This window comes from Vicugna pacos, chromosome 12 (genome assembly GCF_048564905.1).
Source record: "Vicugna pacos chromosome 12, VicPac4, whole genome shotgun sequence".
Taxonomy (NCBI): Eukaryota; Metazoa; Chordata; class Mammalia; order Artiodactyla; family Camelidae; genus Vicugna; species Vicugna pacos.
Genome location: NC_132998.1, coordinates 23,708,162 through 23,733,897, shown reverse-complemented (window position 1 = coordinate 23,733,897; position 25,736 = coordinate 23,708,162). Strand labels below are relative to the sequence as shown.

The following is a 25,736-nucleotide window of genomic DNA, read 5'->3' as shown; positions in this document are numbered from 1 at the left end:
CGGCGGAGAGACAAGGAAGGGGAAGAAGCAGGAGGAGGGAACAGAGGCGGCGGCGCGAGCCCACTCCCGCCCCCCGTGCCCACCTCACAGGGGCTCCGCAGTCCCAGCTCTCGGCCTGCACGCGCCCCCCGCCCCGCGCCCGGCCCGGCCCGGCCCGGCCTCCCGGCCACACCGCGGCCGCCCCCGGCGGCAGCCCCTTCTGCCCGGCCCGGCCCACCCGGCCACCACCCGGAGCCGCCGGCGAGTTTGAGGCGAGCGCGGGGCACGCGGCGCCGCCTCGATGTGCCCAGGAGCCGCCTCGGCGCCTCAGCTCCGCTGAACAGCCCCGAGCGCGCCGTGGCCGGCCCGTGAGGGCGAGCGGTGAGGCGCGGCCAGCCCCGGAGACGCGGAGCCAGCGGGCGAGGAGGAGCGAGCCGGAGAGCGAGCGCAGGAGCAGACACCATGCCGGGCTGGAAGAAGAATATCCCCATCTGCTTGCAGGCGGAAGAGCAGGAGCGAGGTGAGCGGGGCGCGGGGCGGGGAGGGCCGGGGAGGGGGTCGGGCCGGGGGCCGCCCCGATGCCTCCCTCTCCCCGGGCTCCCTCCCGACGGGTCCGCGGCTGATGGGGGAGGGGCGCCTCGCCCTCGGGGGCCGCGGGCGAGTCCGGGCGGCGGCGTGCGAACTCTCGGTTTCTCTCTTTTTTGGGGGTGGGGGAAGGGGAAAGAAGGAGGGTGCTGCAGCAAGGAACTTTTCGGTTGGGCCACGATTTTTCTGGAGAGGACGTTGGGAGAACTCTAGCATTCTCCAGGGCCGCTCGCACGTGGAGCCCCGGGCGGCCGTCTGCAAGGTGGGTGCTAGGGGTGACCGGGGGGTTCCTGCAGTGCTTTAAGTGACTTTTCAAACTTTCCTCCTCCTCCCGCGGCCGCCTTCACGGTGTCCGCGCCTCTGGCTGGGCTTTGATGGTGCTGCCAAGCCCAAAGTTGCTGGAGAATCAGCAAGGAGGAGGAGGAGGAGGAGAAGGAGGAGGAGGAAGAGCGTGGGGGCGGAAAGTGGGCGCTGCCGCAGGTCTCCGTAGGGAAAGGGGAGGAGGGGGAAGGCTGTCCCTAGGCTTAGGGTCTGGGGCTGGAAGTGATGCCTCGGAGATGAGTTATGCCCCAGCGCAGTCCCCGCTGTCAAGTTAATACCGCAGGACTGCGGGCTTTTCATAATCGCTGTCTATTTTCTTTGTAAAAGGCGGCTCTCTGTGCCAGGTGGCTTGTAGACCTTTTGTGCTTCAGCGTGACAAGTGTACAGGGCACGTTGCTTTTAAGTGACTTGCGGAGAGCAAAGTTGAAGGCCTTTTGCACCTTGAAGGCTCGGTTCTGTTGAGGTTATTTCATGGTGTTTGGATTGTGCAGAGATTGGCCCTGGAGTTCAGCTTCGTAACCTGGATGTGATGTACTGATGCACCAGAATTTCCTATACAAGGCCCCGCGGGGCTAGAGGGGTGTGCGCCGTAGCTCTTCTAGCATTCAGTGGGACCCTGGCTGGCAAGGTCCACCAGGGTTTATTCCTCTGCTCCTCCCACCCCGGCCTGCCCTGGCTTCGAGGAAAAGGCTTTAGAATTGGAAGGATTTCAGGATGCTGGGTCCGCATGGGCTGTGGCAACCGTCAGGGCCGAGGTTAAACTGTGCTGCGTGAGTGGGTGGGTGTGGAGAGCAGAAGGAGGCCAATCTGGTGAGTGGAGAAGAGTTGTCAGGGTTACTGAATCCAATAGAGTGATGAGTTGGTATGGAAGGTGGCCTGGTGACTGGGCATGCCAAAAGTTTCAGGCTTTTTAAATAATGCCTACTACTGAAGAACCAATGTACGATTTACAGTTTTTCTCTAGGTGGCACAACCTGTCTTCGGTTTATATCCTGTTTAATGACTCAGGGAATTCATCCCTTCTTAACCACTTCCTTATTAAAGATGTGCGTTCATTTTCCAGCACACATTCTGGTGACCGAACTTACATTTACCTACTCAAAAGGCATTCCTGCTTTAGAAATGCTTATGCTTTTCTCTTTAGTAAATCATATCTTAAAAGGTGCAAATAGCACCAATAATTTATAACCAGGTAAAAGCACTAAATGAAAGCATTCTGTCAAGCGTGGAGTGTCTGTCCTATCAACTAAATGTCACAGTGCGCTTCGTATTAAATGTATCCGTTTGCTAAAAAGAACATTGCAGTGTTGCCAACAAGTTTTATCAGAATGCTGAAATGGGTAGATTTTTGGATTGTGACAAAATGTACTTGTATGTCTTTTAGAAATATAGGTAACTTTGAAAGATGATTGCCTAAACTGCTTGGTGGAGATAAGGCTGAATTTCCTCCAGAACATAAAAATCTGAGTCAGAAATTGGGTGTTCTGCCTTATCTTCTCCAATAGAAGAATGTTGCTTTGTGTATTTTTTCACTTTAAAGGTTTCTTACTTCTTGCTTATATTATGTGATGCTTTTCTAATTAGTATAGCTTTTGTTTGGTTGTGGCATTTCTTTTTGAGGTCCTGCTTCATTGGGAATGCACAAACGTGTGTTTTGTTTCTTTCAAAATCTCCTACCTGGTGTTTGCGTTTCAATTGTGTGTGTGTACATATATACATATATAGACGTATATTTGAATGAACTGAGCTGCCTACATGGTTTATAGTGCCTATGTCAGAGGACACTACTTGAGATTGTCTTATCCTTTTGGGAGAATTTTATTGTAATGAGCAATTTTCTGTTTGCATTTGAAATCAGATTGTATTTAGCTTTCTTCCTTTTAAATGATTCAAATAGTGTTGAATTAGGTTCTTGTCAAACATAAACAGACATATTGACCTATCAGGTTGGTCAGGAAAATAGCGAACATAGAGGGAACAAATACTTTTTAAACGTTGTCTGAGGATACCATTGAGCAAAAAGTCAATCTCTAATATCTTACCATTAAATTCTAAGATTGCTTGTGCTCAGAGAACCATTGTTCTTTCCACATTCCCCCAACTCCAGTTTACATTTAAACATTCTAAAACCCATTATGGAGACTACTCTAGCATAGTATTTTTCATGTAGATTTTATTTAGCGAAATCTCTTTCTGAAACATAATGCAAATTAATACAGGCTGCTAGCTTCTTTAAGGACCACATATTTGAACAAGTATTTCTTAGCATTATTCTTAAAAAAAATGCTAATCTCAACTCAAAGATTTAGGGAAACTGTCTTCTTGGTATTGTCACATACAAGGAGATGTTTGGCCAGTCTATATAAATTCATGCCATACCTAAAACCACTCATAACTAGGGTTCATCTTGAAGGCCTCTGTCAAGATTATATTGAGTGAACTATTGCCACTGCATGCAATGCTGAGCAGAGAAACTGTAACATATGGGTTGTTGCAGTAAATGCAGTCACTTCCAAAATGATATGTTAAGATTCACCCATGTACGGTGACATACTGTTAAAATTCAGGGCACGTTTCTCTGTCCTCCCCCCAATTTTCTGCCTGAGCTGATAAACCCAATCCATTTAGAAACCACCTAATACACTTTTGGGTAAATGTTTTAGGAGAAGAGAAATGATTCTGAAAACAGTTCTATTTCATATCCCTTCCAATCAAATTAAATTTAGTAATTTATTGGTTGTTTTAATCTGCTTATTAGCTGATTGTGTGTTAGAGGAATATAGTTGTTCAGAAAGATCTCAGTATAAAGGGACAGATGCCTCAGTAATTAATGATGCCTTTCTTTTGTCGTGTAGCTTCCATTCTGATTTGTGTAGATTTGGTTAGTGAATTGTGTGTGTGTGTGTGTGTGTGTGTGTGTGTGTGTGTGTGTGTGTGTGTACATATTTACCAAGGGAAAATGTATGCATTTTGTATAGCTCCCCTCCCCCTTGCCTTTCTGTTCTCAAGTTTTGGAGGTCTACAAGTGAAGTTGAGAACTTCTCTTTGGACTCCTGTAAGAATTATTTTGTCTGAGGTTTGGCTTCTGTTTTTTCAAATGGGAGTATTTGGATCTTTTTAGACATAAAGAATTAGCTTCTATAAAGTATCTATGATAAAGCACAGGGGGGTTTAAGTGGTGTGCCTTTATTACATTTTGGTTTGTTTCATTTTCCACATCACAAGGAGATCTGGTGACCCTACCCTACATAAGCTTCTTAATAAAAAGTCCAGTTTGCAATTTGTCTTTTGACTGGGGAGTGCTGTGAGGAAGAGAGAAGTAATCAAAATGCACAGACAGCCTCCTGTGCGTCAGACACTGTGTCCATGTTTCATGTGCGTTGTTTCCTGACCTCATGCCAGTAAGGTAGGTACTATTGTTTCCCCTGACAGATGAGGAAACTGATGCTCAAAGAATGAAAACATTTTCTTTAAGTTACAAAGCCAAGACTTAGAGCACCTGTTTATAAAAGAGATAGTTCAAAAAAGAAGTTGTTCCATTCCTAAGATGACGTTTTGAGCATTATATTAATGTTATAATGTCTTACGGTATTCATGGACAGAATTTTAATAAGCCGCCACCAAATATTTCATCAGAATTCATCAGTAGAGTTTTTTAGTTATATGTACTAGGGAACAGCTTCCAAAGTATATTTTGGGCTTTTGACAAACTGACTTTGTTAGACAGGTTTATTAATAACTCTATAAGGATTGGCATGCCAACATGTTTTTAAGTGGAATTATTTGACTAAACTTAAAGAATCTCATGTAAGTGAACGGCTTTGTCACCAAGGACTTGACCTATTACATAGTTTTCCTTCTTTTCAGAATATTTGCCATGAAGGCAAGGATTAACAAGAATTAGGCATTTTCCCTCACTGTAGTGAAGTCAAAAACCACTATGTTGTTAATAGCCGTTGTGCATTAGCTCTTTTGCCAACATTTTACTTAATTAAAGCCATCCATCTGAACTCTCAGCCTGGTTATCTGTCAGAAGGCCCAGTGGCCAAAGGGACTTTAGATACACTTTCTTCTGCCACAGCCTGATTGGTTTTTCATGAAGAGAAAGAAATAGCAACTTAAACTGGTAAAAGATACTGAGAATTGAATATCATGAGTTTTAAAATGGTTATATTAAATGCTGTGTGATGGCTGATGGTTTAAGGCATTTGGGATTTGATCAGTTTATTTTCAGTTAGATTGCAATAGTAGTTTAGTAATACAAAATACATAAGTAATAGTAATTCAGAGTAACATGTCTAACAGAATGCTATTCAAACACAAAAGCAAAAGCTGGATTTGAATTTCTTGTTTTATCTTTTATGAAAGTTTATTTTTTCTTAAATTCAAAGGTGTTCTAAATATAAATATAAAAACCTATCCACACAAACCTCCTTATTCTAGAAACCTACTTGTTTAGACATATCAGTGGCCAAAGGGTGCTGTCAGTTTTATGGGAAAGTTAACGTTCTTTAAGTACATCTGCTGATTAAAATGCACCTGATTGAATTTCTTTCATTTCATCAGTGATTAAACTTTAAGCACCAAACAGGTGTTGAATAGAATGTGAAGACATGGCTAGTATCCCAGATAGATTCCATAGACCCACCCCGCAGAGTGGTGGAGGACGAGATATTTGGAGTCAAACGGCAGCGGGTTTAAAAATCCACTTCAGCCCTTCCTAGCTCTGTGATCTTTTAGCTTCTCAGAGTCATTGTGTTGTCTTCTTTAAAATGTGGACAAGTAACGTCTACCTTCTGGGAGGAGTAAATGCAGTTAACAAATGTGGGGGAATTTCTGTCAGTACCTTACACATAGTGGGGACCTCAGTAAGGACCACTCGTCTGATTTTTGTGGTATCTTGATACAGATCTGTAAACTTGACACCTCCAGGTGTCCTGATGATGAAATGATAAGTTTTTATCCTTCAAAAACCTCACAGAGCAGTAAAAAAAAAAAAGTCTAGTGTTTCATGAAAAGCTATAGTGAAACACAGAGCTTTATGAGGCCAAGGTCTGATAGATTCTACTCTGACTCTCTCAGGAGGAAGAAGAAACTCCAGTGTAGAGGGAAGTGTGCCCAAGGCCACATTTCATACATTTAGTAAACGTATATTGACAGCTAACTGACATGATGGGCATTGGGCATGAGGAAGCGGTTTCTAATCATTCCCTCTTGTTGCCCAGGTGTTCCTGTTTTCAAGGAGATTGCTATGTACTGTGGAGTTGTAGGTGTGACAGCCTCTCTCCTCCTGCATAAATTAGTGCTGAGGGGCTGAGAGGAGGGGTTGGCTGTGCCTGGGGCAGGTGGGAAGAAGGAAGTTTCTAAGGACGATCTCAAAGGAGGTAGCCCAAGGGGAGTGGTAAAGATTTGAAGGAATGAGAGGAGTTCAGAAGGTTGGGAGGGGCTGTGAGGACAGATATTTCAGGCAAGGGGCATGGTATGTTCCAAGGCATTATGGAATAAAATATTCCAAGAACGACTGCTGATTTCTTGAGGGGCTGAAGTATAGAATGTGAATGTGCATTTGGACCGTAGAATAGGAATATGTGTTTTCCCACAAGGTGGGGAAACTGGGTGGGAGAAGATGAGACTAGACAGGGCCAGATTTGGAAGGACTTTGTATGTCAGGTGACAGAGTTCAGAGTGTACCCAGCAGGTGACGAGAAGTTAATTGAAGGACTTCCAACAGAGAAGTGACAGGATCAGATTTGCATCTTAGAAAGGTCAGCAGGGGAACAAGAAGGACCGATTAGAAAAAGGAGGGACTGGAGAGGTGGGAATCAGGTAAGAGGCTGCTGCCCTGTTGCAGGCCTTGCAGAGATACTCAGGAGGAGGACTTGGTGAGCAGGTGAACGCAGGAAACACGGAGGCTCTCTGGTGTAGGTAGTGATTAGATTCAGAGTTGTATCTTGAGACCCAGGGCCTTGATACAAGGCCTGGTATTCTTTCCACCACATGTTGCCTTTTTTAACTCCCTCCCCAAATTTGTGTGTGTGTGGGGAATATAAACATGATCTGTTAGAATAATGTAAAAACAGATGACCACCAAAGTGATTGGGTACCAGGCTGGGTCATGATGATAGCTTAATGGGCACTAGTTTTTTCCTTTTAATTATATAAAATTTGTATACTATCTAATCCTAAAGGAAGAATAATCATTATCCTGTGCACTGATCTTCTAATACTAATCTGTAATTTAAAGTGATTTTTTTTAAACTGGAAAGGAGAAAAGTGGTACTTATTTTATAGAAATGTCTTCCCTAGTAACAGAATTGGGTGGGGTTTAAAAAAGTTATTATTTTCTGAAAACAACTAAATGCTCTGTGAATAAAGTTTTAAGATACTTTTTATACTGGATTCAAAATGAGAAGAGTGGGGTTAAAGTCCTCTCTTGGCCATGTTCTTGATTATCTGGCTTGAGCACAGCTTGCCCCTCTGAACCTCCATACTCTCATCTAAAAGTAATGATGGTTGGTGGCATACTGACCTCCTGACGTTGCTGTGGGGCAGATGCTATTATTGTTACATGGTTACATTACAAAGGGAAGAAGATGTTGAAGGACTGAGATTCTTCAAGTACATTATCTTTTAGCTGGCCATTTCTGGATGGAGGCATTATTTGCATAATTTCTGTTTCATAAACTGGGAACTTTCATTAAAAAAAGTCCTAATTCTTAATCTTCCAAAATGAAGTTCAGATATGTTATGAGGCCTTCCCTTTAGGCTCCCACTTATAGCAAAATAACTCAAATGATGTAACTAAATTACAGTCACATACAGGCTGCACTGTTCTTCAAGGCAGCCTCCCTGCTGCACTTGGAAGTCTAGCTCAGATGCTGAGTGCACCTTGCCACTGCTCCCTCTTCACTTTCTGCTTCTCTCCAGTCCAGGCTTCTGACCTCAATGCAATGTCCAAGATGCCATGACTTCTCAAATTGAAATGGAACCTTTTCAATGGGAGAAAAAATTCTTGCAGATGTCCACTGCTGACTTCATTTATTTCTATTATGCTACTTAAATATGTACTAACATAAAACTAGGTGTAAACACCTGATGCTTATAGCTCCCTTGCAACCACAAAGCCAAAACAGATTTTACAAATGAAGTGGAAACAAAAGCACCAAAAGATCAATACCTTTCAAGTTAACATTTATTTCATGTGACTTGATATTGTTTGCCAGAAACAGTTGCCTCTCGCATTTTGAATACGGTACTTGCTGCTGTGGAAAGTAGTGTCCTCACTTTTTCTCTAGTTGAACTCCTGTGGAACGTTGGTCTTAACAGTCTGTTGTCGTCTGGTCTTTCCTGGGCGTGAACGCATCATTTGCTTGTGAAGTCCTCTGTTCTCATCGGTCTGCTTTACGCTGTTGTGATCCTAAATACCAGCCGCAGCGTTGGCAGGGCAGTTGGTGGTTGTGCTAGGCAGCATGCCAATCTGCATTATAGTTCTTGGACTACTCGTGGCGAAGGGCTGTTTCTCCCCCGAGTCTTATATGTGGCCCTGTAGTGAATACACCGTGTGAAACTCCCCTCCTAACTCTGACCACACCTGCACGTGTCTACCTCCTGTTCAATGGGATGAGCCCATTCTCACAGACTTAGATGTTGGGCAATGCCAAACTGCTATAGCAATTTCTAAACACCTCCTCTTATTTTCAGTATTCACCAAACCCTGGACAGGTAATAAAACAGGTTCCGGATTGGCACCATCTACAGACCACACTTTGAATATTACTGGCTTAGAATATGTTTATGTAGTTAGGGTTGGGAAAAAGAGTTCAGAGGAATGGGGGTGTGTGTGTGCAAAAATGGACACATTACTTTTAAGATATACAAATTAAACATAACTTATTTTCTAGAGCTGCTTTCATCTTGCCTTCAAGTTCCCATCTCCACTGAAGATAGAAAACATCTGATCTTGTCTGTTAAGAGCATATTGGTCCCCAGTTTAGAAACTCTGGTAATTTCTCTCATTTCTCAAGGGTTTTCCCTTCCCTCATTCCCAGGATGGCAGCCGGGTGAACAGGAAGGCTTAGTGTCCTTCTGGCCCTGGGCGGAGGGTGTTTTATTCCACGTGTGACCCTCACTGCGTCCATTGCTCTGGACTTGGCGCACTTGGTGACTGGGCGTTGTGGCCTGATAGCCACTGAAATGAGATTGTTCCCTTTTGGTATTGTCATCCTGGCAGCTGATCTGGGCTTCTTGGACCTTGCCGTTGAGTCTGATTGTGAGATTCCCTACAGCCTGTAACCTTTTTGTCAAAATCCAGGCCTTTTGTAGGTTCCAGTCTCGTCATCATTTCTAGTTGAATGCCCATGGAACGTTGGTCTTAACAGTCTGTTGTTGTCTGGTCTTTCCTGGGCGTGAACACATCATTTGCTTGTGAAGCCCTCTATTCCCATTGGTCTGCTTTGCACCATTATGATCCTAGATACCAACCCCAGTATTGGCAGTGCGATGGGTGGCAGTACGAGGCAGCATGCTGATCTGCATGGTACTCATGGTGAAGGGTTGTTCTTTCCCCTGGGAGCCAGAGGGTGCAACAGCTTATGGAGTTTGTGGGATCTTGGGAGGTGCCATCATCCCTACCCAGCTAATGGCGCTTTCCGCATATAGCGCCACTGCATAGTTCCCGTGCCTCCTTAAATTCTGCCCGTGCCCAGTGAGGGACCTTCACGCCCTGGATGAGGGTCATTGGTCATAGTGTTGACTGATGCCCTCAAAACTGCACAGGGCCTAATTTTTCTCTCCTTTTGTCCTTGTGTCAGAAGTGTGAATAAATAAGGGGGAAGAGTCCTAGTCATCATTAGGAGGACACCTGTCCCTAAGATCTGAACATCAAGGGAGAAAGTAATAGAGAAGAACTGTCAAACAGCCCAGAGGTAATATAGCTTGAGGCTGGTGAGTGATTTTTGACCAATACCTTCTCCCAGTCTACCTTGTACACAGACCTTTCTCACTTAACAGATTTATTAGAAATCTGCCCTTTGTATGTCATCAGCAAATGTGTGAACATGAGAACTGACATATTTCATCTCATGGCTTGTCGTCTAATTGCAGTGTGCATTTTCTATTAGATATTGATATATTTTAAAGGTTTACTTTGATTTTGAATAAAGATGTTGAGAAGAGATCACTAGGTATACTCAAGACTCTTGTATGAATTGATGTTAGAATTAATAAGTATATTTTTTACTGGTAAAATGTTCATTTATTTTGCCATCACAGTTGTTGAGTATAGCAGGCAGTATGAAAATTTGTTAGAGTTTGACAGCATAAATTACTAGAATTTGTATCTTTTTAGGTACAGTTCACCATTTGAGAAAAAGTTAATGAATGTAGCTTTCACCTGTTAGCACACTAAAAAATAACAAAACAGCGGAAAATAACATAGACAGACATCCAGATAATAATATGGTAGGTATTTATTTGTTTGTGTATTCTGATATATAATCTGTGAATGGTTTTCCTCCTTGGTACCTTCTGATGTCAAGTATTTCTCCTGTTACCAATAATCGTAAGTTCCATTGAAAGAGTCGGGACGAATGCACGAATATCCTCGACTTAGATTGTCATAAGGATTTCTGTCTTGTCCTCTGAAGCGTCAGGACTGTTGATTACAAGACAGTGACATTTAAAAGTAGGTTTTTCAGATGAATTCAAGTGTTTCTTTTTAAATATATCATTTTCTAGTATATGCAGAGCACATTTTCACTAAATGAAAACCTGGAACAAGGGAATATAAATTTAAATTTCTTTGTTACTATTTCATTCCCGCCTCCTATAATTTTAGTTAGGAGAATGAAAATTTGCCAGGCTAGAATCAGACACCTGCAGTGCTGCATCTACTAAGTCACCTCATCTGGTTTTCTAGTGAACTTGAATGTTGGTAGATATATGTAATCCCCACCCTACCACCAAAGAGCAGTTCTAGTTTTATCACCAACAATCATATAAAATTATCAAGTGTGATCTGGGTTCCTCATTCAGTGACTGCGTTTACTAAAAACACAACCCTTTCAGCCTCTACTGTGCATACTTGAAAAGGAGGGAAGGCAGTGTATCAGTCTATTTGGGCTTCCGTAACAAAATACCACAAGCTGGGAGGCTGAGACGACAGAAGTGTATTTTCTTAACAGTTCTGGAGGCTCGAAGTCATTGATCAGGGTGTCAGCATGGTCAATTTCTGGTAAGAGCTTTCTTCTTGGGTTGCCAGTGGCTGCTTTCTCACTGTGTGTGCTCACATGGCCTTCCCTTGGAGCATGCATGAGGTTGGGAGCAGGGAGAGAGCTCTCTACTGTTTCTTCTATTAAGGATGCTAATCCTGTGGCATTGGGCCCCACCATTAATGACCCCATTTAACCTTAATAACTTCCTTAGAGGGGAGCCCCATCTCCAAATACAGTCACACTGAGGGTAAGGACTTTAACATATGAATTGGGCGGAGCAGGGGGGCATAAGAGGCGGGAACAGAAGATTAATCAATGGTTTGTATCATGTTCCTACACATTTCATCTTTCAGTGTTTGGAAACTGCTCCTTTTGAACAGAAGAGGATATACTCCTTGCCTCCTCTGTGCCCTCTCGGTGGTGGCAGTTTTCTCTCACAGACCCCTGGAGGAGGAGTAAGGTCCTCTCTTCTTCGATGCTACTTGCAGACTGTTCTTCCTTTCTTTCTAAAAATCCTGTTTTTTGAATCTCATGCCATCAGACGGCACAGACCCCTGTTCCTCCTTGCTGCAGTCACTTCCTGCAGCCTTTGGCCTTTTGAACTCCTGGCTCACTGTTATTTGTTCCAGCCCTGCTTGTGACATGATCCTGGTGATTTCAATATTCACATAAAGCGTCTCTCTCGTTTCTTCGTTTCTCAGTCCTGTATCCTCCTCTCCTTCAATTGTTTCATCTACCACATGGCCACATCCTAGGCCTGCAGTTCTCAAAGTGAGACCCAGAACGTCTCATTGCATTATATCATGCACTTGCTTCCAGTGAAAAAATAAATTTTGTTACGCATGCCATTTGAAGAAGTTAGGCCAAAGACAAGGTGTTTTTAAAAAACAAATCTGAATAGTTTACATATTTCCTTATCTATACTTTTTTTTTCATTCTTGATCCTTAGAAAAGAACTGAAGGCAGTGCCTGTCTAGCAGCCTCCTCTGGCCCTAGATAAGTCCAATTGGTTTTACTAAGTGTATAATAACATGCCAGTAAAATGAAGATTAGTATATTTTGCCTTAATTTTTCTAAGCCAATTCATTGTACTCTAATGGAGTGGAATAAAAAAGTCTTTAATTGAATAATTTATTATGTCATTTGTTTTTTTCTTAATATGAAACACAGGAAGTAGTACTAAATCAATTTCCTTGCTTATTACTGAAACCAAAGGGCTGCATAGTTATATGACAGACCTATTAGGGAATGTTTATATTTTTTTTAGGAAAACATTTATAATGTTATTATATGACATCATTCTTTATTCTAAGGATGTGTTTCATATGTACATGCACTCTTAACTAGTACATAATTTTTTCTTTAGATATGGTTGATTGCATGGTGGATAATCTCAAATTTCAACATAACCATGAATCATACTTAAATTAAGGCAATGGGTGTAATGCAAAAGTTTCCCCCCTGCAAAGCACCCCTTTAACAACTAATTTTCCCAGGCTCCTGTTAATGTAAACTGTCATTTGCTTGTGTATCAGTGATTCAGATCCCTACTCTCTTTCTAAATTCCCATGGTGTTTGCTTGGTTTCCCTCCTCATTCCCCAACATTAAAATATCAGACTAACAATCAATTCTAATACTTTCCTATTTTTTTTGTAATGCCTGGTACAAAAGAGTCTCAGGCATTCCGTAATCACTTGTTGATTGATTGATCTAAAGCCGTACTCCTCCTGCACTGTTAAACCTAAGGGAGACTCCTCAGTGAATCAGAGGCCCCTCAGGGTTTCCTCATCATGTCAGTTAGATTTGGGATGTATGCAGTGGATGAGGAAAAAATATTTGGTGATCAAAATTTTACTTCCTATTATGGGAAAACAATTTAGGAAACTTGATTATACTGCCGGATAATTAGAGATCTGGGCTTTTAGAGTCAGAATTGAATTTGAATACTCACTCCTACACTAACTGACTCTATGGCTTAGACAAATTATTTGACTGCTCAGTTTCTTCCTTTCTGAAAGGACCATAACAACACCTACTCTTCAGGGTTGTAGTAGACTTTAAGAGTAGCTGTAAAAGTACCTGTCAGTAAAATCTGGAGGAGAGTACTAATTACAAGATCATATACAAGACAAGTCCAGGTTTTCTTGTTATTGTGGGTGATGTAGTTACCTCACGATTGTTTTTCAAGGTGGGGTACAGGATGTTTGGACCCTGTATCTCATGTGGAGTAAGGGGGTCGTTCACAGACTTCTCATGCTGAAATTAAATATTTGCTAACAGTAACAATTGGTTAAAAATATTTGAAAAAGTAATTATGAATATTACCTAAAAACTAATCTAGGCTAATTCTTGTCAGATCCAAGGGCCTGAAACTCGTTATAGAATTATACATATCTGGATAGAAGGACTGATTTTAAAAACCACATGCCTCTGTTTATTTTGTTGGCTCAGCCTGACATCAAGCTCTTGAATCACAGATTTTCCAGCGCTCTTCCTGAAAGTGACTTCATTTGAAGAACAGCTTTGTTCAATGCAAGGCTTTCAAGATACGTTAGACCAAGACAATAAACTGAACACACCAAGTAAACTGTTATCCTTCAGTGGAGAGAAACTACAAAGATGTGATGATTTAGATTTTGTTTCGACACTGCAGTTAAAGGCTTACAGATAAACACAAAGCAAAACAAAGTAAAACCAGAAAGAGCTGCTCTGTGACAAGGTTGTGGCAAAACTCACCTGGGATCTGAGGGGATTCTTTTGCTCGCCCAGACCCCTTCTGCCACTGGAACCTTACATTGTTAATAGCCCCTGCGAGCAGCCTGGCTTCCCATTCCACTGGCAATTAGATGTACCTCTTTGACCCACTCGGTTCATAGTCTAGCCGGTTCTGAGACTCCCAGGGGAACTCTGCCTGGGAGAACTCCATCTGTTGTTGAAGTCAGCACTGATGGCCCCTTCCACTTGGTACCCTGTCCCATGACAGTAGGTTTAAGGAATCTGCTGTCAGAGTACCAGTCTAAATGAATGCTGCACATCACTGAAATCTATCAGTTTTTTTGTTTTTTCTCATACAGAAACTAAGTTTATTGTTTTTCTTAAAAAAAAGAAAAAAACACTCATTGTAGAGGGAAGCCCCTCCCCTCTGCCCCTAACAGTAGGGAGCTGATTATAATCCAAACCTTCACACACCGCAAGTCCTCTACCATAGTGGACAGGTCATCAAGTGGAAAATTAAAAAAAATCTCTCTGTAGAGTGCATTGCCCGGCCCCTAGTAAATGAGTGTGGAATAATTAGCTTTTCTGGGCAGCAAATGATTGGCATCCATAGGGATCCCCTGCACGCTGTAGCCCAGCCCAGCTCTTGGTTGGGATTGACGTGACTGACAAGTCCCTCTGTTCCGTCTCCAGGCTCTGCCTGGGTCCCTGCTTCGTGATTTTCCAGGGTGCTGATGTTGACTTGGCACCCTCTCTTCCACATAGCCTGCATCCTGCCAGCACCCTTGAATGCCTCCTGCTGGGTCTGTGTCTCTTCTGGTCATTGATATTTTTCTATGTTCCAGGTCTGTGGTTTGTCCAGGATCTTCTTGGGTCCCAGAATACTGACTTTAGTTTTTTACTGGGACCCATCACTTCCCTGGTTCCTCTTTTTGGTCTGATTACCCTAGACAAACTCTCAACTCACCTTCCTCTCTGTCTCCTTTGAAGATTAGAATTTCTCAGAGATTTATTTATGCAAAAAGTTCATTGTGTCTCTGGTATGTGGGTGAGCTGAGGAAAAGGGTAAAGCAGTGTGAAGAGGTTGCCAAATTTATTTGCTTGTCGGACTTGTGCTGTTGGAGCATCTTGGAGGGTGGTATTCAGGGCACACAGAGAAATGCGGCCACCTAGAGTAGTAGTGATATTTGGGGCTTAAAACAATTTAAGAGCAGGTGTTATCCTCTCAACAACAGGAACATCAGTGTTGTAAATGTTTGATTTTGGACTTTCTTGATGTTTTCTCTGTAGTACTGTAGTGTCACTCTAATTATAACATTTCCTCTCAGTTCTGATGTTTCATGACTGAGTTTGCCCTGCTTGATTGCTCTGTTCTCTCTGAGCAAATTCAGCATTTGTCAAGAAACTACTACGTGTTGCATGCTGTGCTAGTTGCCGGAAACACAAATATACATAAGCTAGACCTGCTCTTGAGAAGCAAATTTTAGTGTACAATGAACGTTTTATATAGGTGGTTCTACATCAAACCAATTATTTTGTTTTCCTTCATTTCGGGCTTCAGACTTTTTTTTTTTAAACAGGGCTTTATTCTCTTTTCACTCCGAATAATAAAGGATCCCCTTAGGGTAGAGAAGAGGAATTTCTGAGTTTGTTACAAAAAATAAGAAATTGAAGAAGTGCATGAAAATTTTATATTTTCCTACATCAAAACGTACCATAAACAAAATTAAAAGGTAAACTGTAAACTAGAAAGAACATTTGCAACATAAAAGGCAAAAGTTTACTATCCTTAATATAGTAAAGCACATAGTAGCTTTTCGTAAGTGACTGTTGGATGAATGAGTTGGCGAATAAATGAGTAAATGCATTCAAAGCAATAAGGAAAAAAAGCACCCCAGTAGAACTAGGAAAAAAGATGCACAGAGTTGGCATAGCACAAATCTCTCTCACGCACACACAGACACACATAAGTACAAATCCAAATAAATAAAAAAGCAAAGAAATGCAAATGAAAAGAAAATAACTTTTTAATCAATACTTCATTAATTTGATAAATGATTATTAAGCACCTGTTATCACCGTGCTGTTAAAGTGCTTTATAAATTGTATTATTTCATTTAATCTAAATAGCAATTCATCTGACATGGTATTGTTCTCCTTATTTTACCAATGAGTAAAGAGCTTAAGGAAACTAAGTCTTATAGTTAGGAGTCTGCAGGCAAGACTTGAACTCACACCTGTACACCTCTAAAGTCCATGCTCTTACCTACCATAGTGTCCTGTTAGCATTAGAAATACCATGAAGGGCATTTGATGAAATGGCAAGTTGTTCATGAAGTTGAGTTAAATAAAAAAATAATCACAAAACAGTATGCATGTATGATCCCACATTTGAAAAATCTTAAATGATTTTAAAAGTGATAAAGTGTAGAGCAAAATTTGAAAAGATACATACTAAAATGTGAACAGTGCTTATCTGCGACTTGTATTTTCCTTTTATTTTTTAACTTTTCTACAGTGTATGTATATGTTGTGTTGTAAGCAACAATATTTTTAAAGTTTTATCAAATTTGTGAGTGTGTGTCTGTGTGTGAACATGACAGAATGTTTTGAAGTTTATATAAAAGAGTTAGCAGAACCAACTTTTTCCCCAAAAGAAGGTGAAAGAGAAAACAGGAATAGAAGAGTATGGCTGCCAGTGCAGGGACTACAGAGTGACTGAGTAAATGGGTAAATGGTGTGGCGGGGCAACTCAGAGAACAGGAAACACACATGTCTAATACATATTTGGAGAAACAGTCAATATAGGTAGTTAAAGACCTGCAAGTAAAACTAGTGGGAGGTAACTGTTTTTAACCTATGAGAGCAGGAAAGCTTTTTCAAGGAGAGTGCTGAAACAGAGAAAGCAATTTGATGATGAGTATCAGAAGTCTTACAATTATTTGTACAAGCCTTGATCCAGCAATTCAATTTCTGGAACTTGATACCAAGTAAATAATCTTAAATCCTGAAAAGCCTTTAGGCACAAAGATACATGGCGTTACCCATAATAGTGAAAAATTGAGAACAACCTAAAAGTGCAGAGCTTCGGTCATGGGGTGATAAATAATAGGATAAATCATTCGTTGATTAGTTTATTTGACAAATATCCATTGGTTACCTATTCTGTGCCAGCCACTGCTTCAGTGCTGAGGACACAGTAGTAAACAAAACCTTTCTCCCCAAGTGATTTTTAAAAAGAGGATTTCCGTAACATGGAAAATGCTGTCCTTTTGAATGTTAGGTATAAAAAGTGAGATATTAAATGGTAAATATATTGCCCTCAACCATGTAAAAAATAGGCAGAAAAAAGGTTAAAAGGAAGTGTGTGAAAATATTAACAGCTACCTTGCAATTGGATTGTGAATGATTTTTTCTTTATATTTTTTCACTGTCTCAAATTTTCTACAATAAAAATATATTGCTTCTTAAGTTAGAAAAATAAACATAAAACTTAATTGCCATTATTTATTATATGTTTGCAATACTTTCTTTAAATAGGAAAATAGGAACTTATATCCAAGCTATGATGGGAGTTTAATAGATCTAATTAAAACTACTAGAATTTGTGATTTTATTGAGCCCCTAAAACATCTTTGGTTTTACTGACATGTTTAAAAGCCTTTAAGATGCTACTTTCATTAAAATGCTTCTGTAGTAAATGTTAATTGTGTATTGAATAGATAAAAACTTACATTCAACAGATCAAAAAGTCTAACACAATGTCAATTTGATTAGGTAAATGCAAATTTAACAGCCTAGTAATTCTTCAGTCTTCTTATTTTGCATGCCATAAAGAGTAAAATAATATAATTAAAATTCTGAAAATGGCTATTTAGGATAATGGTGTGTTTTTTCCTTTCCCTCTTTTAAAGTGAGATGAGGGAATTTAAATTTCCATTCAAGGATTGTTTCCTGTAGTGAAAGATTCCACTACTGTGATTCTGAGTAAACTTTAATTATGTTCCATGCTTATTCATAAATTTATTTTGTGTAATTGATTTGTGTTTTGAAATGTTTTAGATAGAGTCCCTTAAGTTTAGGAATTGTTTTTATACTTTGTGTTTGAAAATTGGATTTGGATGAAAAATAAAGATATTTTAAATTTAACTTAAAATTATGAGAGTTTAATCATGGCTTAAAATGTTGAATAAAGGTCAGAAAATTCAGTATTTTCGTTGTATCAGCATTTATTACGTCCTTTGTAAAAGCACCATAAAAGTTTTAAAATTCTGGGCTCAAAATTATTAAAATTAGCCTGAAATTTAGTCACGTTAGTTAGCCTTAGAGCAAAAAGCCTGACTGGAGAACTGAAGCGGTGTTGTAGACCGGAAGCCCTGTGGGTTGGATCCTTGCTTTTTCTCATGAGATTCCATCATGGAGGGGAGAGCTGAGGGTGGAGATGCTCTGTTTCCACAGCCCCTGCTCTCATCACCATGCTGCGCACGTTCCTGCCCCTTCAGCGGGGCAGGAGGTGAAGGCTTGCTCGTTTTGACTTGGGCTCTGCACTCAGCTGGGAAGCAGAAGTCAATGGAGAGAACTCAGGTTGCGTTCTTTCCAGTTTCATCACATAATAAAATGGCCGCTGCCCCTCTGCCTCCATCTCTTCTCTCCAAAGAGCCGAGTCCAGACAGCTTCACTACCGGGCTGTGCTTCAGACATGAAAATGTGTGTCCCTGAATTGGAGAGGTTAGTTATATGTGTTTCAGCATGATGTTCCCCTTCTAGGGAGTCCACTCGTTCAGTTTGGCCCCTGTGAGTCCAGCCATCCCTCTACTTGATGCAGGTCTCACAGCTGTCCTGGCTGTGCTGGCAGCCCTGGCACTGTCGCTGGCATCTGACCAGTGTTGGTGTTCATAGACAAAGCTCTCAGCCAGAGTGATGTGTCACATGTGCCAGTCTAGCCTCCAAACGGGCCGTCTGGACTGCCCCGCTGCCCCAACGAGCATCTTCCTCTCAGTCTTTTTCTTCATAGAGTCACAACTGTGAAATGAAATGTGAGACCAGTTCCTTAGTGTGCTGGGAATTTCATTAGCTCTCACACGGGTTTACTCAGCCGTCTATTCCCAGTGTAGAATTTGTCCTCCCGAGACCCAGACCATGGGCAGGTGGTTCCATCCCCCCAGGGAACTCAGACAAAAGGACACCACCCTTCATAATGGCCCTTACAAGAAAGCTGTATCCTGCAACAGACATGCTGTGGGGTTGGAAGAGTCACACAACAGAAAGAAAATTTTCTCAAGTAATACAGCATTTCCTGTTACCTTACTTGGACTCTTAAGAGTAGTGTGATCTGGATTTTCCTGCTTACTCAAAACTCAGCGAAAGTTGATGTAGGATTTCTTTCTTCCTCTGTTGTTCTCTTTCTCTTCCCCATCCCTTTCCCTGTCCCCTTCTCTCTCCCTTGACAACAGTATTTTACTTGCTATTTAATTTAAAGGAAGAAAAATCTGAGAATGAAATAGCCCATTCTTCCTAGTGTAGACACATCTTGATTTTTTTCCTAAACAATGCTATTTTATTTGTGTCTTTTTTTTTTTTTTAGATTCCACGTATGAGTGATATCATATGGCATTGTTCTTTCTCTTTCTGGCTTACTTCACTTAGAATGATATCTCCAAGTCCATTCATGTTGCCACAAATGGCATTTATTTTTTATGGCCGAGTAGTATTCTACTATATAAATATACCACAGCTTCTTTATCCAGTCATCTGTTGATAAACATGTAGGTTGTTTCTATGCTTTGACTACTGTAAATAGTGCTGCTGTGAACACTGGGGTGCAGGTATCTTTTTGAATTAGGGTTCCCTCCGGATATATGCCCAAGAGTAGGGCTGCTGGATCATCTGCTAAGTTTAATTTTAGTTTTTTCAGGAATCGCCAAACTGTTTTCCATAATGGCTGCACCAAACTATATTCCCTAAACAATGTTATTTGAAATCCCGTATCCTCTGTGGTGTTTGATTTTCCTCCACGGGCAGAACTAAGGTAAGGTTGAGAGTACAGACCCTAGAAGTGGCCTACTTCCATTCAAATTATGGCTCTGTCATTGAATAGCTTTTAATGGCTCTGTGCCTCAGTTTGCCAGTGGTTAAAATGGGGATAATTATGATACCTCCCTCGTCTGGTTATTGTAAGAATTAGATGAACTAACATACATAAAAATCTCAGTGCACAAGAAGGACATAGTAAAAATCACGGTGTTGGCCAACTCAGACCCTCCTTCTGGATTAGTACATGCAAAGAGCATTTAAAAACAGTGCCTTCAGGGCACTGATTTTGCTGTAGAATTCTTTGAGTTGTTTTTTTTTTTTAATGGTGTTGAATAGTGTATTACATGACTCTGGATTAGAATCTGTTTAAATTCTAAAACAGAAACATTATGACAGTCACGAGAGGAGAATTAGAAGTAGCTGGTGTCAGCTTGAACACAGCAGAGTGAGATAAAGAGCAGTTGTGATACATAGCACATCCTGGGAGTCATTGGGAATTTTACAGGAATTATGATTATGACAACAGTTGTACTCGGTTTTCACAGGCGCTTTTAATTTCAAAGATTTTTGAAGGGAAATGTACACTTAGAAAAATCTGTATGAAAAAATTTTAATCACTTGAATTTGCTAAAGGTGAATGTGAGCAAGAAAATGGTTGAGAGGTTTAATAATACCAGATCAATAAGTGCTAAATCCAAGCAGCTTAATTTCTGATTTACTTCTTTAGTATCTACAAATCCTAGTTATCTCAAGATGGGAGCAATTTGCATGTGAAATTTAGGAGAAAATTTCTTGTGACTAAATCCCTTAGGAGACTGTAACATGATTTCCTTCCACAAAGGTGTGTAACTGGTCAAAGAGATACTCCTATTACCCACCACATCCCCCACACACTTCCCCAGAACAAACTGATGGAAATAGTTCTGAGGGGAAATGGGAAGCATCATAAAGCTTGTCTCTAAGCACTAGTGTGTTTTTCTAGTTCTTTTAGAGTTGAATATTCAGAATTAATAGGCAAATCTCTTAAGATTAAAACTCATCACTCTATTATGAAAGGTTCTCTCAGGGTCAGTCTTAACCCGTGGGTGGAGTGGGTCCTAAATAAATTGTTTCAATTCAGCAGCTGAGAAATGCCTTTGAATTCCTTCCAAATAGCTTCTTTATCTATTCACTGCTGGAAATTCCACATTAGATTCTCCTTTTTTTTTTAAACCTTAGGTTTTGTATCTTCTGCAAATGCAAATATCGCAGGCGTGACTAAATAATAACATGTTCAGCCTTCCAGTAATGTGTTAGTGACTTTATAAACTCTTTTCTGGATTATGGAGTTTTTTTTTTTTTAACATTTTTTATTGATTTATAATCATTTTACAATGTTGTGTCAAATTCCAGTGTTCAGCACAGTTTTTCAGTCATTCATGGACATACACACACTCATTGTCACATTTTTTTCTTTGTGAGTTATCATAACATTTTGTGTATATTTCCCTGTGCTATACAGTGTAATCTTGTTTATCTATTCTACACTTTTGAAATCCCAGTCTATCCCTTCCCACCCTCTACCCCCCTGGTAACCACAAGTCTGTATTCTCTGTCCATGAGTCTTTAGATTCCACATATGGGCGATCTCATATGGTATTTTTCTTTCTCTTTCTGGCTTACTTCACTTAGAATGACATTCTCTAGGAACATCCATGTTGCTGCAAATGGCGTTATGTTGTCGGTTTTTATGGCTGAGTAGTATTCCATTGTATAAATATACCACCTCTTCTTTATCCAGTCACCTATTGATGGACATTTAGGCTGTTTCCATGTTTTGGCTATTGTACATAGTGCTGCTATGAACATTGGAGTGCAGGTGTCATCCTGGAGTAGATTTCCTTCTGGATACAAGCCCAGGAGTGGGATTCCTGGGTCATATGGTAAGTCTATTCCTAGTCTTTTGAGGAATCTCCACACTGTTTTCCATAGTGGCTGCACCAAACTGCATTCCCACCAGCAGTGTAGGAGGGTTCCCCTTTCTCCACAGCCTCTCCAGCATTTGTCATTTTTGGATTTTTGAATGACAGCCATTCTGACTGGTGTGAGGTGATACCTCATTGTAGTTTTGATTTGCATTTCTCTGATAATTAGTGATATTGAGCATTTTTTCATGTGCTTTTTGATCATTTGTATGTCTTCCTTGGAGAATTGCTTGTTTAGGTCTTCTGCCCATTTTTGGATTGGGTTGGATTATGGAGTTTTTGTTTGGCCTTAAATAATGATGAGTAGGGAGGATGCACCTTGATTCTTGGTTGTGCGGAGAAGCGGAGGGAGAGGAAGGGGATTCCCCAGCTGTGATGTGGGTGGTGCATAAAGGATAAGAGGGGGGCTGGAAGCCAAATGTTACCTGCTTCTTTCTTTTGTTCTGAGATAGACCTTTTTTTTGATTTTTGAGTAAGCAGGCAAAAAACCCCCTCTAACTTTATGCCTCAGTAGTTTTCATTGTATCTCTTAAGAGGGGCTGATGTGTTTCGATTTGATTAAGAGCTTAGCATCACTCTTGTCCTCTGAGAAGAAAGAAGACATTTGGGGAATGGACAATTATAGTTTTAGTGAAAGTGGGAAGGTTTTCAGCTCTTTCCATGTTCTCCTAGCAGACTTCAGGACTTTTCGCAATGTTTAGCCGTTCCTCCCATCAGCAGGCTCCAAAGAGATACTTCTATGTAATAAAAATGAATACTTCATCCGTGGCCTTTAAGAGAATGAACACCAGAGGAAGAATCTATGCTGTGTGCATTTCAGTGGTGATAGTAGACCTGCAGGGGCTCCTGGAGGACCTCCCTCTCGGCTACAGTCTCTGGCACCTGCAGACCAGCCTTGGCGTCTGTCCGTGAACAGCACACGCCTGCCAGCCTTTATCGCCCCACACTAGTGAGGCCGTTTAAAGCCAAGATAGCAGGCAGATGGCCCTGCCCTGGGATCCTTTGTCATTCCAAATTGTGCTGTCATGTGGACAAGTCCATTTGCTCCATGCGAAGCTCTTCTCTGCTTGCTTCCTTGCAGCCTGCCTGAAGGATGTGCTCTATCCTGTCCATATCGTTCCTCTGGACCCTGACCCTTGTCTTCTCACTCATGCTTAAGAGTCTAACCCTTTGTGCTTTGCCCTATCCCAGCTCCTGTTGCTCTGACTTCACCCAAATTCTCACGACTCACAGTCATGATACAACCCCCTGGCCATCAAAATGTCAGTCTTTGAACCTGGTTTCACCCTAATTGTCCTCAGCACTGAATTGTCCTCAGTCCTGGCCTCCCGACCACTTGCAACCTAGCCCTCTCACAGACTTGTAGGGTTTCTGATAATTAAAGAAGTAAAGACATTTAAAGCCAAATACCAGGTAGGAGACTGGAAATTTAGGACACACAAGCCATGAGGCATGAACTAGGAAAGAAGTAAAATGCCTGGCACAGAAATAAAGAAATTTATGTTCTGTGAACTGAAATAGAATGAAATTACAGGGTTTTGAGATATCCTTTGACCCTCTGCTAAAGAAAAGTAGGCAAAGAGATTGTGAAAAATTCCATACTTCAAAGACATGAGGCTGATTTATTTTATTACCGTTCATAGAAAAGGGGATTTCACTTCATGATAGTTTTATGAGCAAAGCCCAGATCATAGAAGCGTATGCCTACAAAATCAGTAGGCAATAGTGAATAATCATGTTGTTAACATTACGATGGTTTTACTAGAAAGATGCAGGCATTGTATACAGTCTTAAAGAGCTTATGATGTAACATAAATTCAGCAGTAAGACATAAAAACATATAAAACAGTTAATTTACTAATTGCAGGTCTTTTTCTATGGCTTTTCTTCCTTAAAAATTCTTAAAAAAAGAGAAGGATTAAAGTCGTTCAATTTATTTGCAATTCCTAAGGATGGATCCAAACTGATATTTTGATATCAAGTCATTCTTGGATGCTAAGTGAACTACTCTGGGACATTTACTTGGGTATCTGGTTTTGCTGAGGATTATCCAGTCCTTGTTTGATTTAAAGAAGTTTGAGGTAATTAAGCTTTTCTTCCTTCCTATCTGCTTTGTAGTTGAAATTAGAGGATAACCAGTGTATCTGCTTTAATAGTGTAATAATTATAAATAATTATGATAGTAACTGTGTTAGTCAGGGTTCTCCATATATGTATGAAGGCGGTGGGGGGCACTGAATGGGGGGAAGCCGAAAAAGAATGGGATATTGATATTTTTAAGGACTTGGGTCATATGATTTTGGAGACTTGGCAAGTACAGAATCTGATGGTGTAGGTCCACAGGCTAGAGACTCAGGGAGGAGCTGTTTCATTAAGGCCTTCAGCTGGTTGGCTGAGGCCCACACACATTATGGAGAGAAAGCTGCTTTACTCAAAGTACCAATTTAAATGTTTTCTCAGCCAAAAACTACCATCATAGAAACATCCAGCATAGCGTTTGACCGAGTATCTGGGCAATGTGGCCAAGCCAAGTTGACACGTAAAATTAACCATCGCAGCAACCAACCTTCACTGAACATGTTTTTAGTGCCAGTTCTTTACGAACATTATCTCATTCAAGTCTCAGTTAACCCCACCAGTCGGACAGCTCCACTCAACAGCTGAGGGTATGTTAGGGATGGAGTGGATACTGTTACCTGCTCCAGGGCACACAGGTACTCACTGGTTAACTGGAATTCATGTTTCTTGTCTCGTTCTTTAAGCAAAAATGACAGATGGCTGAGATCTGTGGGGTCCTGTGAAGGGACATCTAAGTTGAGTTTCAGAGAACTCTCAGTGAGAGCAAATTGTTTATTCACTGAGACTGACTCATTTCCACCATAGTGATCAAAATAGGGATTTATGTCTTTGTGGGAAGGATCCTAGGGCAATGCTGAGAAAGATCCCAGACAAAGAAGTGTAGTTTAAAAATGGTGTATTTGTGACTGAGGTTGAGGCAGAGACTTTCTCTAGTTACATGGAATCAAAGAATTTCACCTTGCTGGTGTGGGGGCTGGCCACACGCCACAGGACCTCACCTTGCTGGAAAAGGACAGTGTGTGGGTTAGGATCTACATGGGCTGTAATTAATTACCCTGCCATTATCTGGCTAATACCTAGCAAGTATGTGAAAAAGCGCCATAGGATGCCATAAAAATCATGCCTTGTAACCCAGGCCTCAAGTCAGTCTGTTTGCTCTTACTGGAAGCACTGGTTTTTAAGTTTAGAGCAGGGTGAGATGCTGTCAGTTAGAAAGGATGGAGTGGGAGGAACTTTGCAATGGGCAGACAGCTTGAGAGTAGTAGGAAATTATACAACTGGCTGACTAAACTGGGTGGCAGAGAAACACTTAATAAAAGCAAACCTAAACCTAAAATATACCACAACCAGGGACTATGTGTACATTGAAACATTCTTTCACACCAAAGACCATTTGACACAATATAGTAATTGTCATTCATAATGAGTCGCCAGGAATTCAAATCCGGTTTTGAGCACTCCAGTTAAGGAGGCCTAGAAGTGTGCATTACATTCGAGAAGGATCCCTTGCAAAATCGGTAAGCTCTTTTAGTGCTTAGCCTTCATTTATCTAAAAAGAAATTTCTTTATGTTTTGCACTCCTAGGGTTCTTTATGAAACAATCATCATTATTATGAGACTCTTTTGAATTCCTCCTGTTGGTGCAGAACCAGTGTTGCAGTGCTGTTTTGGAAATGGAGCTGTCAGCCTTAATTGACTTTTGACTAGCACCCATGTTGGCTGTAGTTTAAATAGAGTTAGAGAGCCCAGCTGTGCGGAATTCATTTCCAGTGTTAGTGCCCAAATTCCTACTGACTGTGCAGCTAGCCTGACTGCCTTTTATGCTGTCTGAAACAAACTTATTTTCAT

The 25,736-nt window shown here is 41.1% G+C and overlaps 1 protein-coding gene across 2 annotated transcripts in view; it reads left to right on the top strand.

Moving 5' to 3' along the window:
- The first annotated feature begins 200 nt into the window (after positions 1 to 200).
- GRIP1 (glutamate receptor interacting protein 1) overlaps positions 201 to 25,736 on the top strand; it is a 619,135-nt gene continuing 593,599 nt past the window's right edge. Inside the window, exon 1 of one of the 2 annotated variants that reach the window (XM_072973033.1) lies at positions 201 to 499. In XM_072973033.1, coding sequence (XP_072829134.1) covers positions 442 to 499 — 58 coding nt within the window. In that variant the 5' untranslated portion in view covers positions 201 to 441. The remainder of the gene's footprint in view (positions 500 to 25,736) is intronic. The other variant, XM_072973029.1, reaches the window with a different exon arrangement.